Source organism: Cornus florida, unplaced genomic scaffold (assembly GCF_030987335.1).
Source record: "Cornus florida cultivar Cherokee Brave unplaced genomic scaffold, ASM3098733v1 CherokeeBrave_3.0.0_Hap2_Chr11, whole genome shotgun sequence".
Classification (NCBI taxonomy): Eukaryota; Viridiplantae; Streptophyta; class Magnoliopsida; order Cornales; family Cornaceae; genus Cornus; species Cornus florida.
In genome coordinates, this window is record NW_026775581.1 from 137,099,648 (window position 1) to 137,112,573 (window position 12,926).

At 36.4% G+C, this 12,926-nt stretch overlaps 1 protein-coding gene across 2 annotated transcripts; it reads right to left on the minus strand.

The window, feature by feature from the left end:
* Positions 1-1,466: 1,466 nt before the first annotated feature.
* On the minus strand, positions 1,467-11,457 carry LOC132286890 (phosphoglucan phosphatase LSF1, chloroplastic). Of its 2 annotated transcripts, XM_059789311.1 has the most exons (11): positions 11,381-11,457; positions 10,910-11,300; positions 10,685-10,791; positions 8,831-9,290; positions 8,224-8,295; positions 7,113-7,234; positions 6,476-6,691; positions 5,306-5,411; positions 4,957-5,069; positions 2,436-2,580; positions 1,467-2,064 (listed from the first exon to the last, which is right to left on the minus strand). In XM_059789311.1, the coding sequence occupies exons 2-11, from the start codon at positions 11,237-11,239 to the stop codon at positions 1,945-1,947; spliced, it is 1,791 nt and encodes a 596-aa protein (XP_059645294.1). In that variant the 5' UTR covers positions 11,240-11,300; positions 11,381-11,457; the 3' UTR covers positions 1,467-1,944. The 2 variants fall into 2 exon arrangements, with proteins under 2 accessions (XP_059645294.1, XP_059645293.1); XM_059789310.1 differs by having other exon boundaries at positions 10,910-11,441.
* Positions 11,458-12,926: the final 1,469 nt, after the last annotated feature.

Below are 12,926 nucleotides of genomic sequence, written 5' to 3' on the forward strand. Positions count from 1 at the left end.
ATTAACCTAAAACGCATCCTGTGAGCTCTGTTTCGTTAATTTGTTTATCAAATTGTTGTCTCTAGTGAAGAATGACGAAATCAGAGCCTCCATGACTTCGCATTTGACTGTGAAACGTTTGCTCTATTATTTTTTTTTGGTGATTTCTACTGTAGAGTCGCTATGGGGGCAAAAATCTATTTTTGCACCTATAATCGCCATTTTTGACTTCTTAAACCCCAACGTAACACACCTGATTCACCATTGAATATATGGGTTTGTAACCCCCCCCCCCCCCCCCCCCCCCCCCCCCTCTCTAGACAGAAGCTTGGTTGAAATCCTAAAGTGGGTCTCGTCACCATCGGAACTGATGCGTTGAAGTTCTCTGTTTTAGGTCGCTATTTGTTCGGTGCTTTGCCGGAGCTGGGTCTTCATTATAGAGCTTGATGTTGCTCAGAGCTCGCGGTTCTATTCACCGTGGAAGTTTGGCTACGGTCACGGAGGAGGAACCATGAATGGTTGTTGAAGGTTCGGTCACCTTTGTGCTCGCGGATTTAGAGTCGGCCTCGTCGGATTCGAAAGATCTAGAGTCAACAGAGCTCTCTGCAATGGAATAGCCGGAGCTCTGTAAAACATCATGCATCGGCGAGGAGTGGGCCACGGCCGTCGGCAGAGCTCTCTGCCATGGACTCGTCGAAGCTCTGTACAAAAATCATGAGCCGACGAGGAGCAGGCCACCGTCGGCACCGAGGTAAAGGACGCGCCGTCTTCTTCGTTGATTATATATATGTGTATATACAAATTATTGATAAAATATATACATAGAGAGAGAGGTTAGAAAGGTAATTTCAATATTCACATGGATCAATATAAAAATCAAAGGGCAAAAATATCAATTCATTTGTCTTTAATTACTGTATCAAATTTAAGGAGGTATCTTTGTTCCAAAATAAACTAAGTTTCATCATCCTGTCCTTACCCTAAACCTCAGGGGGTGTCTATGTATTTTACCATAAACTAAAATTTAGGTACATTTACTACATATAGAAACCAGTTAGATAAATAGGTTTAAAATTCCGTTCAAAAATCATTTTCCTTGACCATTTTATCTTGTCTCTCCAAATAGAAACAGAGTGGCTTCATTTGGAACTCAAAAGAGAATTAAAAAAATTATACACTACGGAAATTTGTGAAGAAAAGCAATACGTTAAGAATGAAAAGAGAGAATTTTATGACTTCGGAAATGTACAGCACAATAACTAAGCATGAATTGTTTGGTCCTGAACAGTATCGTGCAAGTAAGAATTGCTCAGCTTTAAGACATGATTCTCGATAGAGAAAAGGAAATGAAATAATAAATAAAGTCACTCCTTAATCCAAATCAAAGTGTTAATTCGGTGTTTCCTAAACATAACCCAAAAATACTGTCGAATGAATCAATCCACATTCCATCTAATGGTCTCTACGAGTAGAAAAATGCATCGATGAGAGTCACAAGAAAGATAGCCCCATGTCAATACATTCAAATTATTGAAGTAACATAAACATAGCCAATATTGAATCTTTATGGTGCCCATAAGAACACTAACAAATTACGTTTTAAAAAATACTTTATGCAATCACCCTCTTCTTACCACCAAAATTGATACCATGCAGCTCCTGAAGCTTCCAGGCTCTTTACATCAAATTTCAGTCCACCCGCAAGGTACAATGTAATGACTGCTTGTACGTTAGAATATAAATCATGCTCGGACCAAACCCAGCAGACCAGTACATGCACACCAGGTAAATTTTTAATATTCCATGGTTATGATGTAACATTTCATCCGCCATGACTCACACGTGCACCGTACACTGTGCAAGCCATTTTAGAACATACGATGATTTTTTGTTTTGATCATAGTGCTTCCAATATAAAGAACCGTGGTGGTGTTCTGATCAGAGTGCCTTTACTATTCTGACCGACTATTTGGGAGATAATCTAATTGGACAAACAGAGAATGCAACACATCGAGCTGCTTTTGCCAGCAAGAATCGCTCATTTTCTGTCAAAGGCCTCTCAATCACCTTCGCAACATTCGCATCCTAATACATCAAACAATAATTAGCATTGATGAAATATTGAATATTAAGGAAACTGTTGACCCTGAAAACCCAATAAGTTTGTTTCCATGTATTTTCAAATTTCAACAATATTCATGTTCATTTCCACATGACGGTAAGCATCAACATCCAGATATATCATATATATATTTGTATGTTGGGATCTCAATGAATCTATTAGCGCAAACACTTGAAACCCATATGAACCTCGATAACATGACAGCATAATTCTAACATTTAGAGACTTACCAAAAAAAATTTTAAAAAAATCTGAGATTTAGAGGGATATAATGATATCTTCCTATATTTTCTTAAACAAAAACTTGCAACTTGCAAAAAGTTGATGCATTTACCTTCTTTTGCTGTTGAACAGAAGGCCTCACACTGGCAATGTCACCCACCACAATTACATTGTTAACATTTCCCCTTTCATCCCTTTCAGTTGGTGAAGATGTTGAATGCCTCCATTGTCCATTAGTAATGAACTTGTAGTAGTACCTGGAGATGACAAACAGTTCATTTCAGATGAAAATCTAGGTGAAACATATATTCCAGTATGTAAAATGTCTTAGCAAATTGATCGCAGTCTTCCAAGGTCAGAGATCCATAGGTAACTCCAGTTGTGGTTAGAAAGAGACTTACAACGATACCCAAAGAGCTGTACCTCTTCAGGCTTTGGCCCGCTTTCAGCAGAGAGAGAGAGAGAGAGAACTTTATAACGAAATCTTACATCCCTAGCTTATCACAAAACCCGCAACCCCAACACACCCCCCCCCCCCCCCCCCCCCCCCCCCCCCAACAAAAAAACCCAAGAGAGAGGATGACTATGATCCTTGTAGGTAACTTGGACACAACAGACAAATCATCTCAAAAATATATGATGCCAAGAAATATTTTCAATGAAAATAGGTAGAAATAAATTTAACACATACAATGGAGACTCCAATTGCTGATTATTTGGCCGATTACTGTCTCATTATTTGGCCAGATAAACCTCATAAAGATAAGTCTCAGTGCGAGAAAAGGAAAATTGGAAGGAAAGAAAGACACAGATGAAAGAAATATTCCAAAGGAAAGGACCTTTCTTTCTTTTCATTATTTGTGATTCTACCTTTGTACATAATATTAAAGATTAGAATTTTTCAAGGGTAAAAATGTCAAAATTAGGAGAGTTCCTTCCAAATCTCCTTCCCACATTCGATGGTAAGGAATGCGTTGAGCCCAGAGGGAAAGGCCCCCTCCTCTCCTGGCAAACAATTGAAAGCTTATTCTACCCGTCACTTCCCTAACTACCAAACACCCCCTTTTCTATCTCCCATATTTTCCACCCACCTAACCAACCACAAGAAAAGTGTACAAAAGTGACAATGGATTGAAGAAAATTAACATACATGTGTCCAACCTAATGTCAAACTGCATATGAATGGGTCCAAGAAGTTAAACCCAAAACCAACCATTTAAAAACAGAGCCTACATGGATTTGCCATTTGGCTCTGTTAAGATCCAGACAAACATCATTAAACAAATACAAAGAATTATCAGATCACGATAGATGCTTAAGCAATAGAAATTCAAAAAGACAAAGAAGCCATCCTCCAAATCTCAACAAATCATCCTGCTCAGATGCCTGACCTAAAGCCATGCCAATTACGAGTCACTGACAAAATGGAGCAGGCATGCCTGCTGATTAGGTCAGATTTTTTAAAACTCCTGGCAAATTAGCACAAGAAAAACTTGCAACATCAATATGTGCATGCACCAACTTCTCATTTGAAAAGAAGATAAAATTCTGAGTAGGCCAAATAGAGCACGTGTGTCTAATCATGAGGGGGGATTGAGACAATGATTAATAGTCAACAGTTTCAATGTGGGCAATAGGCTGAGGTTAAAGGAACAATTAACCCTACACAGAGTCAGATTCCAATGTAAGCAATGCACACTCTTGGAGTAATTTACACATGCGGGTTGGCAGGTCAACTCCAGCCAGGATAGATTTGACCTGACCAAACACAATTGAACTCAGTGCATTCTAATTCATTCATTGGCTCTATAAAGAAGATCATGAAAATTCAAATTGGTGGGAAATATGCTACTGAATATCTAAACATATTAGCAAAGACGTAGCACAACACTGCCATGAAAGGAAAGGCGAGGCTTTAGAGTTCGATGACCGCATTTATTAAAAAGGGAAGTGTCTAAAGCAATCAGAAATGATTATGATATGTTTTATCATGAAGCTCGTAAATTCTTACTACACGTGTACTGTTCTCAACAATGTAGATTAATAAAGTCAAATTTGATAATCCAAAACGTTTGCCATCAGGATTCCTTTAGGGGATAACAAATGAAGACTCGACCTCTAATTTAAAACTCTAGTGGTGATGGTGTCCATGCATTGCTGAGTAGAGTAGATATAAGGTATGAAATTTTTTTAAGTAGTGAAGGCAATCCAAGGAAGGTCATTGTCTGGTTTAGCAGTTTAACGCTTAAAGTACACTTGGTGCCAAGATTGAGCTACAAAACAGCTCCCTTCCCAGGGAAAATTTTTAGATGGTCCTGGACCAATGACACTTGGTGGACTAGTTAAATATAGACACTCGGATTGAGAAAATGGCCCCACAAGAGTGTATTAATATATTTCAAAGTGTCATGATCAGAAGGTTGTCATTGAATTAGTCCACCAAGTGTCAAATAGACTAGGACCATCTAATAATTTCTCCTTATCAGGACCCTGCTTTAGCGGGACCAGAATTGGTTAATGACCCTTTTTTAGTGAAGGAAATCCAAGACACATTATGGAAAATCTCAACAAATGCTTGAAAGTTTGAAACCCCCTCAAAACCTATAAAGGCCACAAAGAATAATGTAACTTACTTCCCTTGTGAAAGCCTGACTTCAACTTCATATCTTGGGCCACCCTTGTGGACTGCCTTAATTGGTTCTTTCCAATTTCCAGTAAAATCTCCAACCAAGGATACATCCTCACCCTGTAATTGGACAACAAAGTGAAAAGAATGGCTACATCAAAACGACCAAATCACACAATTGAAATTTATAAAGATAATTACATAAGCATACATGCAGCAAATTCCTTGCTGGAATCAGTTCCCAGAATCGAACACACACACACAGAAAAAAAATAAAAAAAATAAAAAAAAACTTCACATTTTGAGGTGTCAAACAATTAAAACTGAAAATAATTCTAATTGAAGTCATCAAGTACCTCTTGCCCATTCCACACGAATGTCACAGCATGGGTTGCTGGTCCATCATGTTTGCCGTTTTCCACCATAGCTATAAGATCCCATGTTGCCCACGCAATTGCTGGTCTGCATTCAAATTTCTAGCACATAATTTATCAAAATTCATTTCAGCATTCAAAAGTATGTGTATGGATGACGCAAGACAAGTAACAACTTATAGTAACTAGAAAGAAAGAAGGGGATGAGGATGAGAAGATAAGATGAGGCTAGATGAAGGAGGAGAGAAGACAGACGAATAGGGATGAGAATCAGATTGAAGTAGGTAGGATAGATAGACGGAGGGATTAAGAACAGCAAGAACAAGGGAGAAGAGACACAAAGGGAGTTTGCAAACTCAACGATAATATTCAATTTTTCAAAACTGAGTTCTCAACTTACAAAGGAGCCTTCACATAGGCAAATTATTAAGCAAACCCTAAAACATAAAAATACCAAACAACCCTAAAATTCAAACATGATCAAATATAACAATAAGCATAAATAAAAACCCTAAATTACTAAAATCCCCAATTTTATTTCTCTTTCCCACTTCTCCAAAAGTAACATTGGAACACGTGCAGCTCATGTGTGTGAATCACACCCCATTCCCCATCAATAGGTATGCCCCCACTTGATATCTTTGTACATACTTCTTTACAAATAATTTTTTTCCACCATTTGCCCAGGAAAAAAAGAGTATATGTATAATTATGAAAATAAATTTCCACAGAATTAAGGTGTACATGCCAGGATCAACAATGCAACTACTCTTTTACGTCAATACAAGAATCCATCCTGAAATTAGGTGCACTGCACTCTGATCAGAATGTGGTCTGGGCCGGCGTCACAGGATGTTAACCATATGTGTCCGAACACACAGACACCCACATACACACACATGCACAGGTTATAGTAGACAACTATATATCCCATAAATTACTAGTCAATCATGTTTTATGTGAACAATTCTTAAATGATACCACAAACAAAAAATTATGGGACAAAGTTCATAACTCCGCCCACATGTTCGTATTTTAAATTCAGAATATAGAAGATGTGAATCAAAATAGACAGACTTTCTCAGTACAATTAACATTTTTATAGGTGGAGCTGAGACTTTGTTTGGTACAGAGGAGGTTAAAAAGAAGAACCTGTCAGGCCTGCATGAATGCAACCCAGTGACGAAATTGTAGGCTGCGTGTAAGGATGTATCTGTCATCCAATGCAGATATGCAATCACACAAGCAGGGGATCGATCAAAACCAGTGGTGCAAGTGACATAAACACGATGGTTCTTTTTCAATAAGCGTAAAAGTAGACCCACACAAAATGGTAGTTTCTTCCTCATATCAAATGAATCTACCTCCCTACAAAAGAAACAACATTCAAATAAGTGTGTCATCATCAAATGAAAAACAGCTAGCATGGTTTAATTGATAAGAAATTATATTCTGACCAATTAAGAACTGCCCTGTACATTTCCATTTTCCAGGGTGAACATAGATGATAGAGCATTCATAAGGCAGAACAGTTAGGCATTACCAGATTAATCACTAAAAAGTCCAAAATCAAGACAACAGCGCAGAGATGCTACATACTAACAAACCAACTATAAATGTATGTAAATACATAAATATGTAGGTACATATGCAAGTAAGCATGTATTTAATTGTTTATCTACACTGAAAAAATTGGAGAACAGAACAAACACCACGAGAGTATGCCCAATTAAAATATGAAATGAACAATTCTAATTTTTTTTTATGGGCCACAATAATTTGTAATTACCTTATAGGATAGTTGATCATAAGGATATTAAATTGTTGGCATGACTCATTGATTGATTTGGGACTAATACCCCAATTTTCTGCTTCAATTCCACTCTGGAAATTCAGTACAGCAGTGACTCCCTGATGCAGACATTTCCTGACTGTTGTAAGTGAGTGTTTGAACAAGACACAACTAGATCCAAGAAATTAACACTCAAAAGGTATCAGTCTAAAAAATATAAATAATAGCAACATGTCCAGAATCGCTGACTAAAGGTCATTTAAAGTAACTAAATTCATTTTGCACCACAATTGGTGAGGTGGTTTAAGAAAGCTAGTTAACTTCTTAATTAATATATTTACTACAAATTAGCATATATTTTATTCCCTTGATCAGTCAAATATAATTTGACATCCATGAAAGAGGGGAAGATTATGTTCCATAAATTGCCCCTTTCAAACTTCTCTACACTCAAAACCATAGCATGCAACAATTATGCTCCCAAACAGACACATCTGAGGTTCTTAAAGAAAAGGGAAATATATATGTACTGCCTAAGCTGGATAATTAACAACCCATACAGCTAGTTTAAGCAGCAATCGCCGATCGTATTTGCACAAGGCATACAAAGATGGGTATAGATCACATTGGCACTCAAACAGACTGAAAATGAAGCTAAAATAGAACCTTTACATATGACTGCAAAGTTTTAGTCATGAGTCAGGATAATACTTGAAATTTATAGTTAGAGGTCCCTTGTTCTGTGAGAAGGTTGGAGCAACTTGATACATAGTATCTGAAATTCACCACACCCATTTAAAAAATGTAACATTAAGTTAAAAAGAAGAAAAAGAACTCTTTCTATTGGTTGCTGATATGAACTGTAGAATCACAAATGCCATTGATTGACTGGTTGTTACAATCATCATCTTGTACTCCTTGCACATTGCTAACAAGGCACAATCAAGGGGTTTCTCAAGAACCCTCTTATTGTATGCAATTTTTTTTTTTCCCAATTTACACAGTCTACAGATTGGAATATTATTCATGTGGCAGTCAAATTGTAGGTTAACAACAAGAATCAAAGATTGAACAGTGTTCAAAAAACGAAAGTACTACCAGCACTCACCGCAACATTTGACAAAGTCTCTACATCAGCTTCCTTTTGTATACATGACCCCACATATATTTGCTCCGTAATCTAACAGATAGCAAATAGTAAAATGATCAGAATTGTGAAAAACGTTAAGAATTTCATTGGCCAAAACATGATATGCGTGAAAACATATTTTTTTTTCAACTACGTATATGGACATACATGTTTTTTCAGGGCAGGTCACATTACATTAGTGCAATCCCTCTTAATATTTTTCTTCTTATAAGATTCATTTCCAGTTAAACCAATCACCAGACTGGATTTTCACAAGTAATCACTATGTTCCAAGTACAGACATTTTTCTCCCATTTGCATGTATACTACCACAACAAAACAACAATCGCCCTGATTCAATTTCTCCTAACTCTTTATACCAACAGGCAACCTATTCCATTATACCCAACGCCTTTTTAAGGACCCAAATTAATTTTCAATATATGAACATAAAATTAACACAAAAAGAATTATGCTTTTTGGTTTTTATCACCTCAAAGATTTGCAGTACCAAAAGAAGTATAAAGCATAAACAAAATTGGAATACCAAAAGAAATATAAAGCATAAGCAAACTAAATATCACACCTTACTGTACTGCATACCAAGAGAGTGATGGTAGTACAGTTCCCCTTTAGATCGATCTAATGCTTTAATGTACTCCTCCAACGGGAAGCTCCCGTGTGCCCATTCAGCATCTCCAGACTCTTCATCAGAAAAAATGGTAACAAGTTGGCTCAAGGGTGCATCCGGAGTGCTTTTCTGGATTTGTGGGTTAACGTGTCCATTCTGATCTTTTAAAAACTTCCATCCATTCGATATCAGAAACTTTGAGGAAAATATGGCATACCCAGAATTCCCACTACCCTCTGAAGATGTTCGCAAGTTTGATGCCAATATAGTTTTGTTCCAAGTGCAAATAGGAACACGACCTCTATTAAACAATATATCAATGGCATTTGAAATATGTAGTTGTTGAATTGGAAAAGGAGAGAAGGGCCTTTCAAGGACTAGGCTACAAGATCCAGATTTCTCTTTCATCATCTTCCTGAAAAGAAAAAAGAAAAAAATTTGATAGATTGAAGTACAAAAACAGATAGATACATGGTAAGATAAACAAACATATGAGAGAGGGAGAGAGAGAGAGAGAGAGAGAGAGAGAGATTGTTTTAATCAATGAAAAACAATTATAGTATTTTTTTTTCTAAGACAAACTAAAATATATCCAAAGCTAAATTTGAGGCTAAGTGGACAGAGAGAGAGAGAGAGAGAGAGCTTGGTGTAATCAATGGAATACGAGAAGAAACAGAAAGATGTCCAAATCCTGAAGATAAACTTGAGGGTAAGAGGTGCACAAGTCTATATTTTGCTATCCAATAATAAAATTTCTCATGCACTTAGGTAGGACGCAGAGCTACATAACTATCTGTGAATTGACACCGTGATGATTCTTGTCAAAAATCTACCCTATAAAATGTATAAGCTATAAGAATTTAATGATCCAAGATTTGATACAATTCAAATACACTTGTGCAAAAGTACTAACAATTCGCTGAAGCAAACTAGTGCATTCCACTACTAATTAATCCCTCATCAAGAACAAAGCTCAAGTGCTACGTACTGCAATATAGAGTGACTTTTACATTTCAGTGTAAGTAGTTGTTTGATAACTCAATTTAGAACTTAATATCACGTACTTGTCCAATTAAGTGCGTTTGATAACGCAATTCGCATATCATTAAAAAATCGTGCCACTTAAATTGAGGTATAAATTTAACAGACACTGGCTTCACTTATCACTAGATGTCAAACACTAAAAATCCAAAAAGATATCATAACAATTCTCAATTTACAATTACCACCACTTAAAAATTAACACATTCAGCCCTTAAAATTCCCAGTACTTAATTTTCAGTTTTTTTCAAACAGCACCTTAGCGCTCTCTCTCTCAAATGGTTTCTATTCTTTGATAAAAAGTAAGTTATGGTGTAGTTTAATCATCGAAATCATGAAATCCAACAAGACGGTAAAATGCCAACCATGTATCTCCATCAAATAGAACAAGCGGCAAACACTCATTAATCATATGCTAGCTTAATTCTTATACATTTAGGGTGGCTCGACATTTACTGCCTGAACAGGACATTTTAGCATGTTCAAGTGAATGTCTCACAATATAAGCAATGATGTTATGTTTGAGGGCACCGAATCGGTGCCTTGGATTTGGTATTGAAGGAAATTTAGTTCAAACTTTGTACTAAAATTCCTCCAAATCTAAAGCGCCAATTCCGTGCTGCCAAACATAGCATAAAGATATTTGATAGGTATATGCAGTAATTATTATATCTATCTGAACATGTGCAAACGCATATGATATGAAAATAACATGCATTATGAAATAAGAGACCAGTTTTATTTACAAAAAAAAGTATTATCACATACTCTGTATCACTGAAGTCATTGATTTCAATAAGCCTCCCACCAGATGTTTCACTCGCCTTTTTCAAAGTGTCACCAACCATAATTATTCTAGACTTTTCTGCATTACCCTGGACAGCAATTCTACTGATTAACTAACCAATAAATTGATCCAATCAAAAACTATATTTGAGTTGCAGAGAAAATTATCATAGATTTATATGTGGCATACAAATGCAGAACACAAACCCCTTTCTTGAGAGCATGAACAAAGATCTTGCCATCGACAGAGAGGGCGAATCGGATGCCGAGTGGTTTCTCAAGAGTCACCATATACTCATTCAGATTCATCTTGAAATTTGAATCAGTCGAACCAGCAAAAACCCTAGAAACTCTCCGAATGCAACAGCGCTTCTTTGCAGAACCAGCCACTGAGCCTCCATTGATTAAACACAAGTCTTTGCCCCAAAAAGAAGAGGAGGACATTACAGTCTTCGTAAACTTCTCTGTTAAAGAGAAGCGTCTTGGATATGGCGAGCAATCGAAAGCTTTGTAATTCGAAATTTGAAATGAAGACATCGAGATTTTGTCTGATGGCAATTCCGTTAGGGTTTGTTCAAGCAATTGAGCACACAAAAACCTTTCAAAAAAAAGAAAAAATTGAGCACACAAAATGAATAAAACTCTGTAATCAAAATTTTATGGTATAAGAGTATTTACGTTCATATTATAAGCAGTGAGATTCGAGCTGATTCTGGGGAGTTGTGTTGGTGGATGGTTGAAGAAGAGAGAAGCCACATAGTCGCTGTAAGCTCCGTGGTAGTGGGACCCACTTGCACGTGTATCTGGTAGCCCATTTACTACATTGACACGTGGAAAAATATCTTGCCGCGGCTCAGTGGGATTTGATTGGACCAGTCGCGGTGATTTTGAGCCGCAGATTCGCAGATTAGCAAATAACAGGCTCAACAGTAGCTACCGCAGAGCATTTATATATTAGGAAAAATTACATATAAATAGAGTTAAAGTTCCATATTTACTTAGAGGCTAAGTCAAAGTTTCATATTTCTCTAAAATGAATTGCTGAGGTGGCATATGATTTTTTACTGTTTAGAAATTGTGGTGCCTAAAATACCCTTCCGCAGAGGTACTACTTTTTCTTCGAAGGTACTACTTTTTTGAACTGAATGTACTACTTTTTGGCGTCCAGATACCATGTTTTTTAAACACCCGCGAAGGTACTACTTTTTCTCCGAAGGTACTACTTTTTTGAACTGAAGGTACTACTTTTTTGTTAGGGAAGGGCATTTTAGGCACTACAATTTTCTAAACAGTAAAAAATCATGTGCCACCTCAGCAATCCATTTTAGAAAAATATAGAACTTTGACTCAGTCTCTAAATAAATATGGAATTTTGACTCCATTTATATGTAATTTTCCCTATATATTATGGTATAAAAGTTTAAATTCTCTCTCTCTCTCTGTGCACAAGCCCCTCCGAATTTTGACTTTCTAAAAACGACAGGTATACTCTCTCTGGCCATTTACACTAGTCTCTTCGAATTTTTACTCTCTAACAATGTTACATTAGTTTTTTCAAGAACCACACCAGCAATTCTATGAGCCACGTCAACAGTTTTCGCTCTCTCCCTCTCTCTCTCACTAAGGCCATCTGCACCAGCCTCTCTAGATTTTGGCTCTCTAAAAACGTCACATCACCTTTTCCAAGAGCCACGTCAACAATTCTAAGAGTTACGTCAATAGTTTTCGCTCTCTCTTTCTCTCTCAGGCCATCTGCACCAGCCTCTCTGAATTTTGGCTCTCTAAAAATGCCACATCAGCTTTTCCAAGAGCCACGTCAGCAATTCCAAGAGTCACATCAATAGTTTTCGCTCTCCAAAAACATGCACTCCATCAGGCTATCCGAATTTTCAAAAAGATAATAATAAAAATTAAAATTAAATTTTTTTTTTTACTTTTCCTAAACGGCTATATTCATAACGGCTATATTTTAAACGGCCAAATGCATTATTTGTAGTACACATTTAAAATTTAAAGCCAAAAAAAAAAAAAAAAACAAATTTTAAGTGCAAAACACAAAAAAAAAAAAAACAAGCTTTTTTAATTTATTTTTGGCCCAAATAAAATTTATTTTTGACAAATAGTGCCTAAACAATATTTTTTTATTTAATATATTTTATTTTATTTTTTATTTCTAAAAAAGAGCTCAAAATAACCTATTTTTATGTTTTAATTAAAAAAAAAA